The sequence below is a fragment of the Colias eurytheme genome, chromosome 4 (genome assembly GCF_061535395.1).
Source record: "Colias eurytheme isolate Ceu_HAF_F1 chromosome 4, ilColEury1 Martin Lab GWU primary, whole genome shotgun sequence".
Classification (NCBI taxonomy): Eukaryota; Metazoa; Arthropoda; class Insecta; order Lepidoptera; family Pieridae; genus Colias; species Colias eurytheme.
The window spans coordinates 7,171,280-7,197,009 of record NC_142983.1 but is presented as its reverse complement, the minus strand read 5'-3'; the positions used below and the strand labels follow the sequence as shown (position 1 = coordinate 7,197,009).

At 32.1% G+C, this 25,730-nt stretch overlaps 1 protein-coding gene across 1 annotated transcript in view; it reads left to right on the top strand.

Annotated features, from left to right (window-relative positions):
• The window catches only part of LOC149909063 (ATP-binding cassette sub-family G member 1), a 56,283-nt gene extending 33,923 nt beyond the window's left edge, over positions 1 to 22,360 (top strand). The window contains exons 6-13 of the mRNA XM_090120669.1: positions 533 to 771; positions 12,775 to 12,912; positions 14,008 to 14,159; positions 16,131 to 16,299; positions 20,142 to 20,242; positions 20,606 to 20,761; positions 21,633 to 21,816; positions 22,121 to 22,360. Of these exons, the coding sequence (XP_089976795.1) occupies positions 533 to 771; positions 12,775 to 12,912; positions 14,008 to 14,159; positions 16,131 to 16,299; positions 20,142 to 20,242; positions 20,606 to 20,761; positions 21,633 to 21,816; positions 22,121 to 22,275 (1,294 nt within the window). The 3' untranslated portion in view covers positions 22,276 to 22,360. The remainder of the gene's footprint in view (positions 1 to 532; positions 772 to 12,774; positions 12,913 to 14,007; positions 14,160 to 16,130; positions 16,300 to 20,141; positions 20,243 to 20,605; positions 20,762 to 21,632; positions 21,817 to 22,120) is intronic.
• The last annotated feature ends 3,370 nt before the right edge of the window (positions 22,361 to 25,730 follow it).

Here is a 25,730-nt window from a genome sequence, read left to right as displayed (position 1 = left end):
TTGGAAATTATCTTAGTATAAGAATACATAGTATATTACATTGTATAATGTAAATAGAGTCCTAATTATCATCCGAACAAACCAAGCCATGAATATCTAATAATTGTGTAGTCTTCTTTAATGCACGATTTAATCATTATATACACGATTCATAAATGTAAATAAAATATTGATTATACATACTTCATTTTCTTGAGAAACAATTAATGTGTTTAATTTGATAAAGGATGTTCTTGAGATATAAGTGTGTTTAACTAACAATGAATAAGTAAAATTCCACTTTAGATGACCACAGACTGTATGACCTTTTTTTAGCAAATCAAATACATCAATCAAACAACAAAACAACACAACAAAATTTTACTATGTACTGATTAAAAACTAAAATTTCTGGTGACTTTATTAGATTTTGGTTGCATTTGATTCTAACAAACCGTACCATTGAATTGGTAGATAAATTTGGTAACATTTTGTATTAAATTGACTTTTTCAATTTTCAATGAACACATTTCAAATTGTTTTTCTTCCACAGGGGTTTAGATTCATCCGCGTCCACATCCCTTATTACTTTACTAAGTGGACTAGCGCGAGGGGGTAGGACAGTAGTCGCAACCATACACCAGCCGTCAGCGCTGATATTCGAGAAGATAGACACAGTATACTGTCTCTCAGCGGGGAACACGCTGTACTCGGGCTCTAGAGCGGCGCTGGTACCGGCGCTCGCGTCGGCTGACTTGCGCTGCCCACCGTACCACAACCCGGCTGATTATTGTAAGTGATATTCTATTATATTAGATAGACACAATGTACTGTCTCTCAGCGGGGAGCATGCTGTACTCCTGAGCGACGCTGAGATCGATTATGATTATTTGATTAACCTATTGTTTATGCTGACTTTTTTTAATCAATGTGTGCTTATAGTATATTCAATAACAACATAATATTGTTTTTAGACCGCCTAAAGGAGGGCGTCATTTCCATTTCAACCCTTTACATTTTCTTACTGGATAACATTCTCTATTGCTTCACACACCACTTAATTTTTTTTAACAAGTGCAAACTACAATTTACCAATTTTTAAAAATAGAAAGTCAAAAAACGTTGCAAATTAAGTTTCAAAAATAATTTTGAAAGACTGATAAAATTTGCAACCGCGTTGTTTTACGCAATATTTTAAGTAAAGTTAATAATAATATTTATCATTTATTCAAAAATATTAGCATATAATTAAATAAAAAATATGAGTTTCAGTTACACATACGTTATAATAATATTTTGATTGATTGATTGAATCATCAACGGAAGTATTCCCCTAGTGTGAGTCTAGCTCATGTGAGAAGAATAAATCATAAATCTACTTAGTACTTATAAATTATAATATTCAAATATCACACATTATATTTATTTATAATAAGTTTACTAATGAGTCAGTTCACTTAAAAATACATAATGTATTTGCAAATAGTTAAGGCAAAAATATAGTACAAGGATGGATAATTGAAGTATTAATTAATGATTTTTTAAATTATATTAATAATTTATAATTATAAGTAACTATACCAAGTAATTAATGAATATTATTTCAATCAAAATATCAATAATACATAATGTACATCTGTGCATGTGCAAATGTGCAAATGTGCATTATATATTATTGATATTATGTTTTTTTATAATGGTTAACCATTCAAATCAAATCAAATCATTTATTTATTTCTCCTCACAATTCCCAATCACATAAATTAATCTACATGCATACAAAATTATCAAACAATAAGTTGGAGTTGGAGGAGCTGGTGTCTGAAATGGGTTTTAACCGGTATCACAGATCACCAGGTCCCCGCCCTCGGAACCAAAAAACAATTACAAAAATATGTTACACATAATTCATAAGTTTGTGGTTAGGTAGTGAGAACGACATAAGTTTATTGTTATTTAAAATTTACAAAAATAAAAATTAAAAAATATACCTACATATGTGTTTGTGTGTGTGTGTTGTGTGTGTGTGTTGTGTGTGTATGTTTGTGTGTTGTGAGTGTGTGTGTGTGTGCGCGCGTTTATGTTTGTGTGTCATACATATTTTAAAATTCATCCATTTGTTTATTTATATTTTAAATAAAAATAAAAATAATTTACACTGAAAGCAATTTTATCATTTTACCTACTGTAATAAATAATTTATTATTAGATATACTATTAATATTAATTTCATATTTACTAACATCACAAATTTCACAATTTAAAGCAAGTTTTCTGTAGCAGCATAATCCAATTTTTGAATCCATTCCTTTACCACACGTTTACACTTGTCAGTTGTTAGTGAAAAAATTGAGAGAATTTCGTTTAATTTATTGTAGATATTAGGGCCCTGGTAACAAAAAAAGCGATGTGAAAATTTTGTACTAAACTTATTTGTTTCACAAATTTTGCCCCTTCTGCGTGACGCGTTAGCCCGCTCAAGGCTGAAGGTAGTAAGAGAATGTTGGCGTACAGCTGTGTGAAGAATAAATAATTGTCGTACAGTTAGTACCCTGGTCATCACATAAACGTCCTTTGTAGGGTGAAAGAAAGGCAGAAATTTTATAACTTTTAAGACAGCTCGTTGTGCTCTTTCTATCTTAATAAAATAAGTTTTAGGAGCACCACCCCAAGATGTTATGCAATAGGTCAACAGTGACTGGCATAGGGCTTTATATACTGTTATAATGAGTTGTTCATCAGCAACATGTCTTAAGTTTTTGAAAATTGAGATAAGCTTACGGGTGCGAGTGGCTATTAAGTTAATGTGTGATTGAAAATTCAATTTATCGTCTATAATAACGCCCAGGTATTTTATTGATTCAGTACTATTTATTCTAGGACATGTGCAGTTTGGATCATTTTTGTTACAAGAGTGTGTAATTAAACTATGCATATCAGTTTTATCAGTATTTTTCATAGAGAAAGTTATATACTTTGTCTTATCGATGTTTAATGTTAGGGAATTTTCATGTAACCACTCAGTAACTTCATTTAGTCCTTGTTGGGCATTTAAAAATACTTCATTCCACGTATCACCGCTGAATACCAAAGATGTGTCATCAGCAAAGGTAATGATTTTAGCTGATGGAAATTTAAGTTTACACAGATCATTAATATAGACGAGAAACAAAGTAGGGCCTAAAATACTGCCCTGTGGGACGCCATAGTTGATAGGAGCCTCATCACTGATAACATCGTCAATTATTACACATTGCGTTCGATCAGTCAAATAGCTTTTGAACAGATTCAATTGTATATCCCTAACACCTAAGCATTCAAGTTTGTTTATCAAGATCGGGACAGAGACTGTGTCAAAAGCCTTGGCCAGATCCAGAAATATTGCTAATGTTTTCTTCTTTTTATCCATATTAGTCACAATAAAATTTGTAAGTTCGTGTACAGCATCAGAAGTCGATTTGTTAGCTCTAAAACCGAATTGAGCTGAAGACAAAAGCTTATTCTTCTCTAAAAAGTCAACAAGCCTTTTATTCATGACTCTTTCCAAAATTTTTGACAAAGCTGGAAGGATAGAAATTGGCCTGTAGTTATTAACACAGTCCCTGTCTCCGCCCTTGTGGATTGGATGGATTCTTGATTTTTTTAAAACTTTAGGAAATTGTCCTGTTGATATTGACAAGTTACAAATATATGTTATATGAGGAGATAAAATTTCACAAAAATTCTTTAGGATATTGGAAGAAATCAGATCGAGACCAACAGCGCAATCACTTTTTAGATTCCTTATTATAGATTTGACTTCATCTTCAGTGGTAGGTAGCATAACAAAAGAATGGGGGTTGGAAACATGTGCTGAAGAGCCTGTCCGTCTGATATGTTTGTTTCGGTTTATTTTTTCTGCCAACTTTTCGCCAATATTAACAAAGAAGCTATTAACGTCATTTATAGATTGCTTAGAGTTATTGCTTAATAGGAGTTCGGATGAATTATTTTTAATTTTCGATGTATTTGTGATCTCTTTGATGGCTTTCCATAGTCTTTTATTATTATTTTTAGCATTTTGTAGTTGTAATTTCTCGTAATCTCTTTTTAATTTTTTAATCAAGGACGAACAAAAATTTCTGTATCTCTTATAAGTAATTTTTAAGATATCGTTATTTGGTTCTTTTTTAGTTTTTTTGTATAGATTATCTCGATTTTTGAGACATTTTAAGATTCCTTGTGTCATCCAAGGCTTAAGAATTCTCCTTCTCTTAGACTTTACGGTCTCAGTAGAGTTCGCAACTATCAGAGTTCGAAGACTATTTATAAAGAAGTTAACAGCATCATTTATATCAGGAAATGTGTAAAGAGGTTTAAAATCTGTTTCATTTAAATCAATACCTAATTTATCATAGTTTATATGTGTTACATGTTTACTGGGTTTTAAGATTTTATTTATGGAAATATAAAGAACTACACTATTATGATCAGTAAGAGATGTTGGAAGTATAAGACAATGAGCAGCTAGTTTAGTTTTAAGTAAAACGTGATCTAAGCATGATTTATAGCGAGTAGGAAGAGAATGAGCCGGTTGAATGCCATGGAATGCAAGCATTTCTAAATAAGTGAAGGCGTTTATATCCGAGCAATTTTCGCTAATGTCAATATTAATGTCACCCACGATAATTATATTCTGAGTGGAAGAATAATTCATCAAAATGCTGTTTAGAGATTGAATAAAGTTGTTTATATTTTTATACCCTGGAGGTCTATAAATAGCAATAACGATAGTATTACGATCTGGTTGAAGAATAACACAGTTTGCGTCCACTATTTGTGGTTCCGATACCAGAGTAACTAATTCATTTCTATAATACACCACGACGCCTTCGTTTTGAGTACGATTGTTCGTACTAGCGTGATAGTGGTACCCTTCCATAATTGGTATATTATAATTAAGTGACAGCCAACACTCCGTACAGACAACATAGTCCCACAAAACTCCACTGCTGGTAAGAATCGCTAATAGGCCATCAAAATTACAATTTAAGCTACGTATATTTTGCTGGAAAATTTTTAAACATTTTTTAGAAACTGGAAGGTGAGACCGACAGTCTTCAATATCACACATAGTAGATTCAGCTATGTTAAAGGAATCTATGTCTTTGTGTATTTGATTAACATGATCGAATCTATACATATAATAAAATCGTAGGAAAGTCAAAACTGTACATTAAAAATTTTTTTAAAAGAATACATAATCCATGATCTATAATCGATATAGAAGCCAAAAACATAGTTTTTAGAATTTTTGTCTGTTTGTCTGTTTGTCTGTTTGTCTGTTTGTCTGTATGTTTGTCCAGGCTAATCTCGAAAAGTACTGCATAGATTGACTTCAAATTTTGCATGAATATTACTAACAGGTCGGGTGAGGCTTTTTTAAACATATTATCATGCTATCACCTCCGGGGGAGGAGCTGTGAACCTTTTTTTTTCTTACGTATTCCGTGTATTACGACAGCGTACAATCTAAAGACTCATGTTTAAATGTTGGTTTCGGGTAAGCCATGCTATTATCTAGCTTTACACAATAAAAACTATGTCATTTACGTAATTTGGGCAGAGAATCAGTTTAATGAATTTATTAGTATACAAATTTGAAACAGCGCCATCTATGAGATTTCGTAAAAATCAAATCAATTTACATGTTAAAACTACTGAACACAATGTTAAAAATTAATAATTTAAATATAATTATGTTATTTACTTATTTAACTCTTTAACCCATATCTTCCCTTCCCTATAAGGTGCGCTTATAATTCGTGTGAATATACTACATTTTTAAAAGTGAGGGTAGATGTTTATTATTTTAAGTCAAACTAGAAACCATTACAGTTAATCTAATATTGATTGTGTTCATTGGTTACATTTTTAAAAATCTTCGTGTTTTAAAAATTCGATAACGAGGCGGGACTCGAACCAGCATTCTTTAGTGGTCGAATTTAATCTATTCTTTATAATACAAAAAGGTTAGTTCGTTGATAATTATTATTCCTTCATCATTTACATGTTGTAAGTAAAAATATACTTTGACTGTTAATACTTTTGTTCAGTATTTACCTGTATGATTATTGCTTGGTAATTAATATAATATTTTCATGTCGTATACCTAATTAAAAACATAAGTTTGATGTGAAACTAGCTGGATTTATTTTTACACACTCACAGTCTTATATTTTGTGTTAATGTTAAAATAGTATTAATAGTGTAAATCATAATATTTTTTCACAATTAAAAATATTTCCTTTTTTTTTGATGGTGTTGGCATCAAATTAAACCGCGCTGTCGTTTCGTTCACAAAAAGTGAAGTTATGAGGACCGAATATGTAGCCGCCTCAACTTACGGAAACGAGAGTAACCGGCGTTGTCTGTTAGTTATTGTATAGTCGAATTTAACGTTACATGGAAATTGGAATCTAATTATATGTATACATACTTATATACTTATATTAAATCTGTAGAGGTCAATTCTGTACATGAAATATATTTCCTAAATAACTATCACGAGGTGATTAGGGATCGACACTGACGCCAAAAATTTTTGTCCGTCTGTCTGTCTGTATAACCGTTATAGAAACAAAAACTACTCGACGGATTTAAACGAAACTTGGTACAATTATTTTTCATATTCGTGAGCAGAGCAGTAACTCCATTTTTAAGCTTTCGTCGCGTGTGCAACCTTAAGGGTTAAAGCTACACAGAAATCAAGTATGAAAGAAATGTTCTCCATATTATATAAAAAATATCTCCCGACATCATAAATGTCTATCTTTTATGGTTGAGCTTAGGAGTTCAAAGCTTTCTGATTATATTTGTCTACTAGCTGTGCCCGCGACTTCGTCCGCGTGGAATAGTGACTATGGGACCTATGACCATGGGCTCAGGGTGGGCAACAATAATTGTTTTTATTTTCATGCTTCCACTCCCACGCCCACTCCCAGGCCCACGCCAACGCCCACGCCCACTCCCCTTCACAATTGGTACCTACCAGATCAAAGCCAGGGTAAGCGCCCCACCCAGCCCCACCGTGGCTACGCCCATGCTGAATTACTACTTAACATACAATTATTGAGTAAATACGTACTACCATAAATAATTAAAAGAATTGTTATTAAAATTTCTTACTAAACTGAGCTAATAAACTTACGTACCAACTTATTAAAGAAAATCAAGAAATGAAATGCCTAACCTATACCAAATAGTTACTACATAATTTTGTAATTAAAAATTATGATTAGTATATAATATCGAAAATCAAAAAAGAAATGCCTAACTAATTCTACGTAAAATTTCTTTTAAATTATGTCATATTATTTTTTAGGAACCAGGGGGGGAGAGGAGCAAATTCTATTTCCTTCCTTTCTTAAATGGATGTTTTTAATAATGTATGGTGTAGCCACTGATCAGCTTAATCGATACTCAATTTTTATCAAATCCAGCAACAAATCCAAATTAGATGTTTCCTGTCTCACGCACGTAACTAAAGGCTGAAGAAAGAGAGAGGGAGCACGTAACTAAACCGTTTAGACGAAGAAAAGTGTATAGAAAAAGGAATAAATAATTTCATAAACTTCCCGACGATCTTTAAAAATAAATTATTACTAGCGGTCCGCCCCGGCTTCGCCCGTGGTACATATGAAAAATAGATGTTGGCCGATTCTCAGACTTACCCGATATGCACAGAAAATTTCATGAGAATCGGTCCACCCGTTTCGGAGGAGTATGCAGACTAACATTGTGACACGAGAATTTTATATATAAGATATCATTTTTTTCATTCCCACTTTTACCCCTATGTAGATATAATAAGTGGATGAACCGATTTTGATACAATTTATCTAAGAACCAGCGTCGGAAAATATGCTGCCTAACAAAAAAAAAAGCCGCATCTAATTCGGTTTACCTGTTAGCCAGCTACGGTGCCATAGACAGACACACACACACACACAGAAATACATAGCAGTCAAACACATAACACCCGTCTTTTTGCGTCGGGGGTTAAAAATATAATACGACATAATTTAAAGGACATTTTATGTGGAAAATTTACCTATTAGAAGTAACCATAATGTTAATTTGACCCCGCCCCCCCCTACTACCTCAGCTTACCCCCAAACCCTTGGGGAATTTTTATATGATCATCTGGACATGTAAAGGAATAACTGTAGCGTATAACAGATAAATTGCGTTTTATCGTACACTGTACAGTGTACAATAGAATGCCTTAGCAAATGTTCGCCGTGATTACCTACTTATAAATTGTTATAACTTTTTTATTTATGAACCGATTGACATGAAATAAACACTAAATGTTAAATGAAGATTACCACAATACATTAGTGAAAATCGCATCTAAATCGGATAAGCCGTTTCTGAGATTAGCGTGCACAAACATACAGACAAACAGACAAAAAATTTTTTAACTACAGTTTTGGGTTCAAGATCGATTTAATAATAACACCTGCTAATTTTTTTCTACATATTTTCATTGTACAGACATCGCTTTTCCACAATTTTATTATGTATATGTATTGATGATGATGATGATTGATGATTATAACACTCTCAGTCCGTTTTAACTTAATTTTTATTCACTCGCATCAGTGCCACCTAAAAAATCTTTATATCGAAATTCGAGCAAAGCTAAGAAAATGAGAAATAAGAGTTCTCAAGGATCGTTAGAGGTAAGAGGCTTACTATTGACCGTAAACAACATGTGTTATGCCGAGAACCTGAAACCGCTTCACAACGAGAATTGCGGCTCACAGCTGACCGCGAACGGGATGTACTATCCTGTGAGACCGAAACCTTCACTGAGAGGGTATAACGTCTCACAGCTGATCGCAAATGGCATATTTTATCTCGATAATCTGAAACTTTTACTCAATATGAAGACCGTTTGACAAATGATAGGGTGCACCATAATATTATATTATTCGATCTCTTGAAGATGAACATGAGCATAAGCAATGACTAGAGTAGGGACGCGAATATTACCATTATTTGAGACAAGATTATTTGAGACAAGTACGATTAATAAGTTTGTTTAATGAAAGATTAAGAATTAAAACTATTTGGTCTCTTGAAACGGACGAATAGCGAGAGGCCCGTCTTACTGTAGACAGATTTCGACAGTCTTAATGACTTAGAGGTAAACATAGAAGATCAATCTACGAGTTCGGTGGTGTGGTCCGACAAATATAAAAGTGGGTTTGCTTATAACCTCACAATTGATTACAGATCATCTTCTGTATAGGCGATATTAACGTAGTATGTTCTTTTTGTAATGCTTTAAAGAGGAGTAAGGAGTCGGCTTTCGTTTGAAGATACACCAGAACCTTTGAAATCACTACTTTTAGAGGAACATGTGCAATCTAAACAGTTCTTAGACAATATTCGCTCTTATAGTAGTGCGTTTTAAATGATCCTTTGGTGCTCAACAATTATCAGAGGATCCTTTCATGCTTACTTTTAAGATACAAGGTCAAGTTTATCATTTGATAGGATCCCTTTTGCCTGAAGGCCAACCTAAGTTTCTTCAAATATATTTTGTATTCGACTACAACGAATAGTCGAATACAAGAAATCAATATTTCTCGAATTTAAAATATTACAATTTTTCCTACAGTAGGGCGACGAATGTATTTTCGCATAGTAACGGAGGGGAACTCACGGGGGGTCGAGTGACGCGGGCCACGTACCACAAACATGCTTAGTTTGTTGTACCGAGCGCGAAAGAAAGTCATCGTGTTTTTAGTAAAATTACTATGTAAACTAACGTAATTTAATACTTAGGTACATATTAATGTACATATTAGGTACATATATAATGATGCGCTCAAACTGTTAATCTACATTTAATTTAGATTATTATTTGAATTACTAAGTAATGTAGAATTTAAATCAAATTCACTCATGTTTTCCTCAGATTTTCGATGTCCTCCGATTTTAAGATTTTCTTATCAGAGTATTCAATTTTAATGTAGTTAATTTTTATAAGAGACAATTAAGAACATTCAAAAATAAAGTGTCACGTATTTTTTTTAAACGACGAATGACGAAAACTGACGTAATCGCGGACGAAGTCGCGGGCAACAGCTAGTTTTAAATAATATGATATAATACTGATTGTTCATTATATAAAAGGGCGTAGACGATTTTTTAAGACAATACAAAATAACGATACCTTCTACATTTGTACATAGAAACGTATATAGTGTATTTAAAATTGGGGTTTTTTTAATTGCGACAAAGAGAAAACCTAATATTATAGCCTTACAACAACAAGCAGTTGTGTCTAAATTAGCTAAGCAATATTTACTTTTTTTTAAACGGATTATAAAAGCGGTTGTATTGTAGAGGAAGTGCAAATAACATTCAGATCCACAATCAATATAAATGGTAGTTATGATGTAGTACTGGAGGATGAATTTGAATTTGGTGTCGTTTATAAAATGATAAAAATATGTGTTTCTGAAAATAATTAATGTATAATTAATATGTGTATATGTAATGTGTTTGTTGAAATTGTTTACATTCATTTTAGCAATAAATACATAATAAGTTGGAAGTAAAAAATAGTTTACAAAACTAAAACAATTAAACTTTACAAAGATTTTGATATACATAAGGATGTTAGAATATCTTGCGAGTTTACGCGAATTGCTTGACTACCCTCCTTTTTCTTCAAATAAACAAAACCTCGGGATGTCCAACAATAGCTGTAGTTATTGGTTTTTGCAAAATCTCGGGCTAAATAAAAAAGGTGTCTTGTTTTTGCGGTAAGAGATTCTGACATATAGACCTGTTTAGACGGTCCTTCAATTTCCAGATTTGTAGAGTTGAAGAAATTTGGTTTATTTATCTGATTATATTTTTTTAATGACTGTAAAAATTTTTCCTTAGTTATAACTGAATTAAATTCAACTATCAGAGATTTCATGCCTTGAGAATTTGCTTTAGTACGGAATACATCAAAGATATCCGAAGTAGCGACAGGAACACTTAGGAATTTGCCCGTGTTGATTACTATTTTAAAAAGGTCTTCTTTGGATTCCGGTATACGTGAAGGTATGTTTCTCAATTCTAGGCTAGCTCTTTTTTGATGCCTTTCAAAGTTTTCGATTTTATCTACGAGCATATTCGTGTTATTAAGAAGTGCTTTCTTTTCGCTTATTAAGGTATTAAATTGTTCTTTTAAATCATCGTATTGTTTTGAAATGAATTCCGTTGTCTTACAGAAATTTGATAGTGATTTATTCATTTCTTCAAATCTGTTAAGCAAGGAGGCATATTTCTTTTCTTGTTCATCTTTAAATTCCGTAAACACCTTTTTAAAATATTCCTTTAAATCACTCAATTCTTCACCGTGCTCCAGTTTGCGTTTACGTCTTTGGCTTATATTTATAGTTTGTCTTCCATAAGACGGAGTATTTGAGTCCGATTCGGTATCACATTTTGATTTAGATGAGCCAGTCGGTGGTGTTCTTTTAAGGGGCATTATGAGTCCCAAAAAATAAATAAAAAGAAAATAATAAAAATAAAATATAAAAAATTCAATATATTCTGTTGGGCCTAGAACTCGCTTTCCTCAAGACGTTGTCTCGTCCGTACTGCGGTCCAACTAGCTAAGACGACATTAATGGACGTTGTGAATTTTTTGTACAGTTTTTAGCGTTTTAATCTCTTTTACTGATGTTCTCCTAGTACATTTATTTGTAATTTTACTTCAACGCTTGCTCTTTTACTCACAGATTGTTTCACTCGCACATCCACAGCGACGCTAAATAACTTCGTACGGTTTATGCTCGCCTGGTACTGCTGACTTTAGTTTCGATTTAATTTAATTAATTATTCGCAAATAAAAATATTTTTAGAGAAACGAACACAAACACGTCCACTCTGACTGAGATCCGAGGGATCATTAAAGAAAGAAAGACGCCAATAAGGTATTATCGACTTCTTAAGATCTTGAAAATGCAATACTAGAAAAGCGTAAAATCAATTTATTTACTACAAAATCGTATAGCAACGTTAATGAGGAATAACTTCACATATGAGACAACATTGAGATTCTATGTCTCAAAGGATAAAAACTAGTTACAATGTAAAAATCATAAGATTAATATTGATTCAGTTTTAGCTTAAGGAAATACGGATGTGTTTTATTTTCCCTGTAAATGATTATTGTTAGATCATTTTGTAATTTCCGTATAACATTTCCCAAGAGCAACCGTTTCTAAATATTATTATTGTTTGATCTATGATTGGTAATAGGAAATATGAATGAATGTATTATTTGTGAGTAATATTATGTATGATTGTGATATTTGTAATGCTCTGCAAATAAGTCGTACGAAGTAATCGCTATATATATTTGTTCTCATGCATCACTTTTCCACGTTATCGTGATAACTTTATACTCATAATATTTTTTGTAGTTTTTGATACCAATTTACGTACCTACCTACTAACTACTTGGATTAATTTGAAATTCAGCAATCATTTAAAATTTAAATATATCACTAGCATTAAAAAAAATATTTAACCTCCATGATGGTGACAAATTAAAAACAAATTACATATTCCAAATTCAAACTTTGCGCCTATTTTAAAAATTTCTTGAATAATAATTTAATTGTTTCATTGTCTATTTTTTTCTGTTATTTAATCGAAAATACAACTGTATTATAACTACAACTGATATTAAAATGATTGTTTTATAGTTTTTATTGAGTATTATATTTTTTTTAGTAATGGAAGTTGCATCTGGAGAATATGACGTGGATTTAGAAAAAGCGGCAAAAACGATGCGTCGTTTTAAACACGAGCCCGCAGCGACCGGCAGTGCGGAAGATGTACCAATAATATCTACATTACCTAACCTTTTAAGTAAGTATTAATCATATTTATTTACTTGTACAGTTAATTGCTTTAACTTCAAATAGTAGAAAAAATATTGTTTACTTTTATCAATATTTATCATGGTTCGTTAAACTTTGTGACAGCCAATATAAAAAAGGATGCAATAAGTATCAGTATCGTTTACATTTTTATTAGCATTTACTAATGATACGAACTGATATCCTCATTTTATGAAGCTTCTAATAAATGAGCTTGTAAAAAATTCCTTTGTTTACGTTATCATTTGTGCACTTTATACTTTCTTTAACCGATAGATAATAATTAATAAGTATTCCGCTTAATAACTCAGACCCCGGAATCACAAACACAATAGAAAATCTATTGTGTCGTGGACCGATCGCATCGGGCCGTTCGGGGCTCAACGGGTTAAAATATAATATAAATAACTAACACAGTATTTCAAATAATCAATTTTACATAGTAACGTAATTTATAAAAAATATCATTACATCCATACATTTGTATATTTTTTACAAAACGTACCTAAGCAAGAATTAATTGATTACGAAATCGCCCTACAACATACAAGTTAACTTGGGCCCTTACTGGGCAAACGGGTTGGTTGCAAAACAGAAAGTTTAATCTATTACGTATGACCATAAGCGGTATTAACTGGGTTAAACCGAATTTGTGTGTAACATTTTGTGTCAAATTTGTTAGATGAAATCTGTATGATCTGTAGGTATCGTCTTAATCTCCTTATAAAACTTCTTTGTACTATTCATTTCGAATTTGTGTAAAAAAATCTAAACAAATAACTGTACAATTTGCTTTTTTTAGTTTTATTGTAATTTTGGAATGAACCTTAACTTTGTGTACCTAACGATCGATCAGTTATACAAAAAAAATCTGCTTTTATTAAACTATTCTTTTTTGTACGTTCATCCTGTCTTTGGTTTTAAATTGATCATCCTTCGAATCAAATTTATATTCAACCACAAACAAATTTAATGTAATTTATTTTCAATATTCAATTTCTATTATTTGTTCTACCTCTAACTTCATAGACAAACAGCGTTATATCTCCACTTACAGTGATATAACTCCATAAATCTCTTCCAGGTTTAGACACAATGAAAACCCCAATGAAATCTCTCCACAGCAATACAAAATACCAACAAAACTGTACCAAGAACATGTATAGGCCTTCAGGACTTCTCAGACAAACCTGGGTGTTACTATATAGGAATTATCTAATGACTACAAGAAATTATGTAAGTATTTTAGTATATAAATAAGTCCCTTGGATTATATAAGGAGATTTCCTAGACTGATCTGTGTCTCTTGGTTTCCTATTGGGTAATTGTTTATGTAATGTGTTATAAAATTTCTTCTAGAATTTACTAAAAGAACTGGCTTTAGGCCTTGGGAAAATTCCCAATGTTGCAGGAACGAATGTATTGCGAGAAATTTTTAAAATCTAATCGATTTTGTTGATTTATGCATGCTATTTATCTTGGATTACATATATATTTTTTTTATTTAATATTAATAGCAAAAAGAATATAAGTATTATCTGAATCATCTTATCAAAAAACGAAGCATTGTATTTCGCCAGACGCTAGATAATTTAGTATTTTAGTCAAATATTATTCAGGCCTTCTACAAATAATTTGTTCGCTTGAAGGAAAATTGCGAATGTCATATTTCCAACAGGAAAAGTTAAGTCTGATTTAATTCTGACAATTTTTAACATTAGCTTTTAACTTTTTTTAACTGAAAAAAAAATGAAAAAAGGTTTGCTTGTTTTACTGTTGAAATGAATTCAAAGAAGAGAACATTTTTGAACATTTTGTAGTTGAATGTTAGAATCGTTACAAAGACCCAAATTTATTTGTCATATTAAAAACATATCATGGTCACGCTGCTACGGTTAAATGTAACTAGAGATTTATACGAAAGTAGATCGTTAACTGTAGTTTCAAAAAAGGTTCTATTACAATTCAAAAGTAGCGCACAAGAGAAATTTTGCCCTTTTATATTATAGAACTTATAATAATGACATGTTCAGCGGTGCAACAGACTATTTTGGAATAACACCATTTCATATAAACATAATGTTATTCCTATTGTCTCGTTTTCTCAGCAAATTATCACGTGTTTTGGCAAGGCACATGTTTTCTGCAAAAAGTTTAAAGATTCATCAAAAACCCTGCCTTTATTTATGTTAATATTGACACAATTCTTGAGAATTTTGAATTTTTATTCGTATAATCGAGTTATTGTTTGCAAAGATTTACGGTTGTTCTGTTTGGTTAGCTATTTTCGGCTAATAAATTATATCTATGGATAACTTTATCCTTAACTTGTCAATATATTTCGTTAAAAAAAATTATTTTTACAGAACGTAACAATTTTTTTTTATCAAAAATAAATAAATTGCTTATAGTTAATTTTTTGTTAATTCTCCAAAGACGTCACTAAACTGAATACAATGAAAACAGGAATATTGTTTAGATTCTTGTTTTTATAATATTCATTTTTTTTAAGAATAATTCATGGATTTGACGTCAGTTCTATTTATCTTATTATTTTTTTTTTTGTTGACTTGAGATCATTGATCTTCATTATATTATTTTTTTTACAGTTAGATAATCATAAAATATCATAGTGTATAGTGTATATAATATATTGATCTTAAATTTTGATAATAATTTCATAAGTAACTAGAGAGTTAAAACATTTCGCCTCATAATTAAATCAAAAGTTATTTTATATACATATATGTTTTAAGAGAATAAAACCTCATAGCTCTAATAAAATCACAATATAGCATTCCACGTAGTGGTAGTAATTTATGACTATATTAAATTTATAAGGGCTTCGAATTTATTTTAAGAGAAACGACATGTGATTTAAATTAAAACGTTACGATTTTGACACAACTCGATCGATTCATATTCATAGGTTACACGCTCAGTCTGGCGTCAGTTCAGTCCATCCGTTTGATCCGGCAGACTGATGCCAGAATGATGGATGAAAAACACGGTTATTATTACGGTATTTTTGTCATTCTGAACCATCAGTCCGTCAGTCAACCGGTTAGACGATAATTCTCCCGTCATTCTGAGCAGACTGATGGACTGAACTGACGCCAGACTGAGCGTGTAACCTATGTGTTAAATTACCCTATGATAATTTTATTTTTACCTTTTTTTCATTACATTTTTTTTTCTCTCTTCCAGTCACTATTCATGTACCGCGTCGCCGCTCACGTGGTAATAGCGCTAATATTCGGCTACCTTTACCTCGGTGTTGGGAGCGAAGCTAGTAGTGTCCTCGGGAATTATGTGTACTTGTACGGGTCCATGTTGCTCGTCGTGTACACTGGGAAGATGTCCGTTACACTGTCGTGTGAGTATTTTTTGAAGACTTTTTTTTGAAGTGAAAACTTCTTTAGCGGCGTTGAGCACTTTTTCTATAATGGGTATAAAATCTAAAACTCGCGTCAGGACACGTGACCTGATCGAAAAAGCGTCAGACGGATACCATTCCAAAATAGCAAACATGCTCAACGTTAATAATCAAGTTTTCACTTCTGCCGGCACTCCCGGAGTGCAACCCGTCTTTTTTTGACGTGACAACGTCTTATAATTCGATAGAGCCGGCTGCACGCACGAAAACATGACTCATGCGGCGTTACCTCGCTCTGAGGCGTTCCATGTAAGGCTTGAAGTGCGAGCGAGAGCGCGGAACGAGCGATAAAGAAGCACAATCGGACGTTGTCAACGTTCAACTATCGTCAGTAAACTATACAGACAACCAATTTTTTTCATTTGCAATATATTTACATCATGACACACACATACTAAATACGGACTCGTTGTGTAGGTACTCTGGGACGATTTACTTAGAATTACATTTTATTTTTTGTAAATATTCCAATATATTTACTCCTTTAAACATACATAAATATAGAAATGTTTATTTAAATAAACTGAGCTATGTAAATTTGTACGATAGTAACATCGCTCGTTGTTTACACTGGGAAATGGCGGTTACGCTGTCTTACGAGTGTTGCGGAAAATTTCAATATATATAGGTACTTATTATTTATTCACATACGCATATACAAATACAGACATGATAATATAGTAAATAAACTGAGTAATATATTTTAACGTGTACTTGTATGGATTGATGTGAAAAAAATTCAGTGACTCTACGTAGGGTAGGGCGGGGCTAGTTGAGCATAGGGGCAAGTTGGGCAATCGAAATATCTCGCAAACTATTCACCATACGTATAGGCATCGTATGGCGGAAAGAAGGAGTCGTGGGAGGGGTAATCACCAAGCGATCACTAGAGGTGGCTGGACGAACGAGTGAAGCGCCCGTGCGTTTTGTTTATTTTGTGACCAAAAAGTAAAAACGTCGTTTATTGCAAGTTTTCGTCTATATTAATCAATTGTTGTCTGTTTTCAATCAGGTAAGTGTTAATCTTCCAGATAATTATTGTACTTTTGATATGTAGAGAGGTTCTGGGTATAACTCTTACGATTTTTTTATAACCTCACTTTTGTTCTAAAATTCCGGGTTGGGGTTAGTTGAGCTATAGTTGCTCAACTTACCCCACGACTCAAACAACTGGAAATTGTACGACCATACCCAAAGGCTGGCCCTAGAAAAGCAGCTAAAACTAACAGAAGAAAGAGGAAAGCTGCAATACTAACAGACACTCCCGAAAAGAACGCTTTAGAAGAACAGCAAAATAAAACCACAAAAAAAATTAAGAAGCCAAAGAAGAACATGGGTAAGAAAAGGAAGAAGGGTGTCTGTAAAAAAATACTCCAGTCAAGTGAAGAAAGTGATGATAATGATTATTCCTGTCTGATTTGTTGCGAAGGCTATGCTGAAAGTTTACCAGGAGAAAATTGGATCCAGTGTCAAGCTTGCAGGGAATGGGCACATACAAAATGTGTTCCAGGTGCTGGTCTTACTTTCGTTTGTGTCAATTGCAACAGTGACAATGACGATTAAGTTGCTAAGATCTTAATAATATATTTTTTAAAGATATTTAAGTCTGATTTTAAACAGAAAGACTGAATCTAATCCTAAAGTTAGTCTTAAGTTACGTTGATGTTTTGTTTATTCTATTTTCAGTTAATTATCCAAAGAAAATTATTTTAAGTTTTGTTTTTCTGTCACTAAAGACTATAAATAAAGAACTGATTGTCGAACACATATTTCACTTCTCTAGTCAACATTGAACCCATGGTTTGGTTAGACATTCTTAGTGCTCAACTTGCCCCATACCCTTGCTCAACTTACCTCACCTATGGGGTACATTGAGCGTACTTGACTTTCTGCATTTAAACAGCTGTAGCTCTTAAATTCGACTTGTTACAAAAAATTACTATGGACACTTTTGCTAAGGGATAAATTACTAATCCATCAAGCCGCATAACGACTCATTGAGACTTATTATTGAGGAGCTATATCCGCTCAAGTGAAAAATTGCTCAACTAGCCCCGCCCTACCCTATATAATGCGACTGTAAAAATAATACATAAAAGTCGCTATGTCCTCTTAACCAATATTTTGTTCACATTTAATTTTCTCGCAGAACAGAAAAAATTCAAATTCAAATTCAAAAATTATTTATTGTGAGTCACAGGTATTATGGGTTATTAGTTATTACTTATTACATTAGGTGATCCGCTGTGATCTGCCATGTGGCGTACAATTTTTAAAAATGTTTTATACAGATTATTAATTATTAAACCGATTATACATTTATAACATTATTATATTATTGTTTATACCAAGCACAAAACAAAAAGCACAAAGTATTATTGAATTGTCCATATTTAAAAAAAAATTATAACATGATTAAAAATTTATTCAGGTCAACTAGGTTTTCCATAGTCATCGAGATACTACGCTCTACCGAATAGTTTATAGACACTGAGTACATTTAAAACAACCAGTATGGTGTGACGTTAACTAAATATAGAAAATCAAAGTAAAAAAAAAGATAAATAACCTTTGTGTCATTATCTTGACGACTTTGACCCATCCCTGACTCAAACGTACGATTGTATCGCCTTGCAAATAATCTTATCCATGACACTGAGGTTACAGAAACGCCGAAAACGATGTCTATTGCATTATTGAAAAAAGTATTTGACGACATCGACTAAAAACTATATTTAAATTGATATTATCTTCGGAAAATTATATATATAATCGGAAAATATTCTTTAAAAAAAATATTTTACGATCTTATTTGATGCAGTGACAAATGTTTTGCGCGTCCTATTGTTTCATAACTTCGCACGTCATTTATAATTATTGGTCAATGACTCTACTGTTTACTATTAATAACTTATTAATAGTGAACAGTAGAGGTATAATAAAAAAACTGACACAAAAATTACGAAGCGTCGTTTGTAAAAAATGAGTGGAATTTTTATACATGGCTCTACGTTACTGTTTATCCTGCAGACCAGCCTACATACATCCAAAATCACACAAAAAAACAAACCATTTTTAGCAGTCAACTAAAAACCTAAATAAAATTACACAAGCTGTGCCCCGCGATTTCACCTGCATTGCACCGCTCCTGTTGATCTTAGGGTGATGATAGATGATGATGATAGCCTTTAGCCTTCCTCGATAAATGGGCTATCTAACACCGAAATAATTTTTCAAATCGGACCAGTTCCTGAGATTAGCGTGTTCAAACAAACAAACAAACTCTTCAGCTTTATAATATTACTAGTATAGATTACAAAGAAGAACCCAGAATATTCCTAGTTACTCTTCGATATAGTCCAACATGATAATTTTAATGTTTAATAAATAAGAAATTCTCACAAGGTATTGGAACTATTCACTGATAATGTCGGGAAACAATAAAGCAAACGTGATTAGTCTAAACAAAGTTATTTATCATGACAATAACATAGTAGGTTTGTGTTAAAAATTGATAACCACACATAGTGCCAATGTTCAACTATGTAATGTGGTATAATGTGGTATAATATTAGGCATACTTAACGGAAAAAAAATTAGTCACTCGATAAACAATACATATTGATATAAATGAACTTTCTAAATTGAACAATAGGGGTACAGATAATGTTATGTACATTAATTTCTTGTTGCTTCATCAAAATACTGCCAAAATTATCTTATACTTTGACTTGTAAATTGTTTAGTTAATTTATGTAATAGTTATTTTTTTTCTTTTACAGTTCCATTAGAAATGGCAATACTAAAGGGTGAATACTTCAATCGATGGTACAGTTTAGGACCGTATATTTTTTCGATATTAGCAGTGGAGTTACCATTTCAGGTAATTGTATTATACATAATTGAAGTAAATAAATATGCATTGAATACTCTTTATTGTGATATTATAACATAATATAATTATTAATACTTTTCATTATGATCTTAATAGTAGTTCATACTGTCTTAATTATTTTTTACAAAATTTATATCGATTAAAAGAAGTTATACGGAATAGACTATATTATAGTTATAGTTACATATAGGTATATTTTTTTTTTATTGCACACAATTTTTAATTTTACAATACCAGGATATCAGTAGCAATTGGCGGCTTTATTGCTAAATAGCAATCTCTCTCTAAGCAAAGTACCAAACATTAAGTTATAATATTATTATTATTCATAGTTTATTTATTATGTTTCAGGTGATATCGTGTGTATCATACGTAATCCTCTCATATTGGTTAACGGATAACCCCCTAGAACCAACGAGAGCAACTCTGTTCCTAGCGACTATAGTAGCTACGTCACTTTGCGCACAAGCATGGGGATATTTCATTGGATCTACTACACCTACTAAGGTGAGTTTTTTATCAATAAATAGTGTGTTTATCTGGCTTTTTTGACGTGACAACGTCTTATAATTCGATAGAGCTGGCTGCACGCACGAAAAAACATGACTCATGTGCCGTTACCTCGCTCTGAGGCGTTCCATGTAAGGCTTGAAGTGCAAACGAGAGCGCGGAATGAGTGACAAAGAAGCACAATCGGACGTTGTCACGTTCAACTATCGTCAGTAAACCGACTTTACAGACAACCAATTTATTATCAATAAATAGTGTGTTTATCAGGATTTTTTTTCTGAAGATATGTGTTTGGAGCTATTTTAATTTATTTTTGTCCAATTAAATTTTGTCAATACTTTTTATTTTATTATTTATTTTATTAAATTTTTGCCAATTAAATTAAATTTTGTGAAATTTTGTCCAACTTAGATTCGAATATTTAATGCCAATTTAAAATATTACCTATTTTGTTTTTGATAGTGTAAACATTTAAAGAGAGTTTCTGTAAAGGAAAAATTTCCAAAAAATCACAAAATAGAAATAGCAATGAATCCACCCTTTATACCTATATGTATATTGCTCTATCTACACCACCCACATCCATACTAATATTATAAATGCAAAAGTAACTCTGTCTGTCTGTTACTCAATCATGCCTTAACTACTGAACCAATTTGAATGAAATTTGGTATAGAGATATTTTGATACCCGTGAAAGGACATAGGATAGGTTTAATCCCGGAAATCCTACGGGAACGGGTTTTTCTTTGAAAACGCGGGCGAAGCCGCGGGCGGAAAGCTAGTTTGTTTATAAATTATTTATTCCTTCATAACAGCGTTATTATTTTTCTCTGTCTTTATAAAACTATTTTTTTTCACAATTCCAGATCGCAGTATTCATAGGGCCAGTGCTAGCGTGTCTATTCTCTATATTCGGTTTCTGTCTCGCGCTAAGAGACACTCCATACATATTCCGCTGGTTGCATCACATATCGTACTTTAGAGCTGGCTTCCATGTTGCGGTACATTCTGTGTACGGGTTCAATAGGACGAAAATGCACTGTTCTAAAAGTAAGTACATACTTAAGTAAACTCGTTTTTTTGAAAAACTGCGTAAATCAGATCGCAATTGGTTTTTTTTTTCAGAAAGCTTTTATCGCTTGCTATATTACATTTTTATTTTTTTAAGAACAAAATTATGAATATTTTTTACTCCTCAATAATCCATATTTTTACAATTTATTATTCTAATATTTTTTCCTGTAAGAGTTATGAAATATGTAGTTGGATTCCAAATTAGCTACTCGTGCCATTTAATATATTACCACAATATATTTTATCATGCAAAACCTAATAAAATAAAATTTCCTTCCAGTCTACTGCCACTACATAACGCCAAGCACTTTCCTCAAGGAAATGGACATGGCCACTATAGACATCGGCACCGATATAGCCATAGTGCTAACTAACACGGTTCTCATGCACATACTAACGTGCACGGCTCTATGGTACAGATTAAATAAAAGATGAGTTGTCTGTGGTTTGACATTGACTGATACAATTAGTGTTGCCCGCGCCAATAAAAAAAAATATTATTTCAGAAGCTGGCTGATTTTTTTTAAAAAGATTAAAAAACAAAAGTGCGAGTGAAAAATATGTTTTTTAAGTGCCAGTTTTAGAAAATTAACTGAATGTTTTTTTTTAAGTGTGAGTGAGATGGCATGCGCTTGACTAATGTGTAAGCGAGATAACAATATGTTTTCGTTCGTTTTTTGGCGCGGGTTTTAGTTTAGTTTAATGGGGGCTTTTCAGTTACTCATATGGTTCTTGTATTACTTTAAATAAATATATTAGAACACAGAGTATGGACTTAGATTTTAAGTGTAGACAATTAGTTAATTGTAGCGTGTTTTATCTTTTTTATTTTGTGTAAATCATCTTTTTTTGGAACGAAGCTCAGAGGAGCGAATTGAAATGACATAATTCCAACCGAATTTCATTTAAAATATGTTGGAAAACTTCAAAATAAATAAAAAATGTTACATCTGGGTACATAATATAATAAGTGATATATTTTTTTGTTACCAATACTTGAATTATCAAAATATGTTCTAACAAAATTGTGCCTTCTGAGTATTGACACTCATTGATATAAGATTAACACCGCTCTTGCCTCATATTTATATAGTAAATGTATACAAGTGGATATTGCGTTAGTGTGTATTTAACATGTTTAGTCAAAGAATAAATAGTATTAATAGACTATTTAATTTATGCTTGCCTACAGGCTGCAGTGTTGCCTCAAGTCTTCTCAATATTAATACATGATAGGATATTAATTAATTGCGGCTTTTTTGTTAAATTTTGTTTTTTCACAATGATTTGACTTTTAATTCGTTGTTCACTCTCTTTATTACTTTTAAACGTGTATTGAGGTACATGTAATATTTTAACCCGTAATTCACAGTTGCATCAATGCAGTACTATGTTATCATATCTTGTGATAGTACCTATTGTTTATAATATTAAATTTAGTTTTATTAAGCTATTGCATAGCTTCTATCGCGGGCCTTGAGCACGGGGACCGAATTGAGAAATTCCGTTACGAAAACACCTCACGCTCCCCACTCCGACGGGTGCGGAGGTGTGGCTTGAAGGCATAGCATGCAATAGCTTTACCGTGGCAGTCCCCGAGTGCCACACGTATTTTTTTAGTTTAATTGTATCAATATAATATTGAATTTAGTTTTGGTGCAGGTTTATAAGATTACATTGAACACAATTAGATTTGTGAATTGGCATTCCTTTTAAAATACTTTTATTTGAAGGACACTCAAGTAATATCCAGTGAAATAGTATTTTAGAGTTAATTATTTATAGCCAGATTTACTTTGACATCTAATTTAAGATAAAATGTAGGAATTGTTATAATATTATATTGATTATGGGTGAATGTTTATATCAATCTGAATTAAGTCTCTAATTGTTAGAAATCGGTACATATATCGTAATGTCGAAATAAAGTTAAAAATACCACAAATATGAAAGCGTACAATATTGCTAAGATTGTAGTACAAAGTAGATGTATATGAAAGGTATTTTTAATTCATTAGTAAATTGTTTTTTCCATAATATTTTTAATTTGATATTTTAAATAGAGCTTTTTTTACAATATAGTGTACCTACCTACTTAGGTAAGAGCTTAAGTATCACATCGTTTAACTTTGAAAATATGTCATAACGTCATGTATTTTCACTGTTTATTGAAGACCAAAAATATTCTCTAATTTGTGATATGTCCTTAACATTGCCTACATGATAGCAATATCGTTTGTATTATGCCTGTTACTTAAAATACATTTATTTTAAAATAAAACCTATTTGATTTTTATTTGCCCCTTATTTACCCCTTGACTGATTCATACGTTATAAATTAGAAACTATATGTATATCCCATCGAAATTATAATGAAAAAACACATGGCTTTTGTATATCGACATTAGGGACTCTACAATTATTCCAATGCAGAAAATCACAATTATTATTAGCACCAAAAAATAAAAAAAAAAATATTATTAGCATTTAGCACCATTGAATTGAATTCCTGGCGTATAGAAATTTTCCTGGCTTATATAAATTTTCCTGACGTATAGAAATATTCCTGGCGTATGGAAATTTTCCTGGCGTATAGAAATTTTCCTGGCGTATGGAAATTTTCCGGACTTAGAAAAATTTTCCTGACTTATACGAATTTTCCTCATCTGTATAAATTTTCCCGACGTATAGAATTTTTCCTGGCGTATGGAAATTTTCCGGACTTAGAAAAATTTTCCTGACTTATACGAATTTTCCTCAGATAAAATTCATTTATTTATTCCTACTTTTACCCCTATATCAAATAAATGGATGAACCGATTTTGATAAAACGTTCACTTTCATCTTAATCTTAATACTATTATAAAGGCGAAAGTTTGTAAGGATTTATGGATGTATGGATGTATGGATGTATGGATGTTTGTTACTCTTTCACGTAAAAACTACTGAACCGATTACAATGAAATTTAGCACACATATAGAGGGTAACTTGGATTAACACATAGGATAGGTTTTATCCCGGAAATCCCACGGGAACGGGAACTATGCGGGTTTTCCTTTGAAAACGCGGGCGAAGCCGCGGGCGGAAATCTAGTTTAATATATATGACTTAGATTCGACAACTTTAATTTTTTTCATTCCCACTTTTACCCCTATAGGTAGGTATAATAAATGGATGAACCGATTTTGATACACTTTATCTAAGAACCAGCGTCGGAAAATATGCTGCCTTACAAAAAACCGCATCTAATTCGGATTACCTGTTAGCGAGCTACGGTGGAACAAACAGATACACACACACAGACACACATAGCGGTCAAACACTTATCACTCATCTTTTTGCGTCGGGGCTTAAAAATATATGTAATACGACATAATTTAAAGGACATTTTATGTATAAAATTTACCTAAAAATAAGCATAATTTTAATTTGCCCCAGCCCCCTACTACCTCAGCTTACCCCCTCACTCCCACCCCCACCACCAGAAATAACTGTAGCGTATAACAGATAACTTACGTTTTATCGTACACTGTATAATAGTGTACCATAGAATGCCTTAGCAAATGTTCGCCGTGAATACTTAAATGGTCATAACTTTATTTATAAACTGATTGACATGAAATAAACACTAAATGTTAAATGAAGATTACCAAAATATATTAGTGAAAACCGCATTTAAATCGGATAAGCCGTTTCTGAGATTAGCGTGTTCAAAAATACAGACAAACAGACAAACGGACAAACAGACAAAAAAAATTTTAACGACAGTTTTGGGTTTGGGATCGATTTAGTAATAACCCCTGCTAAATTTTTTTTACATATTTTCATTGTACAGACACCACTTTTCTAGAATTTTATTATATTATGTATTGATTTATTATAGGCGCCT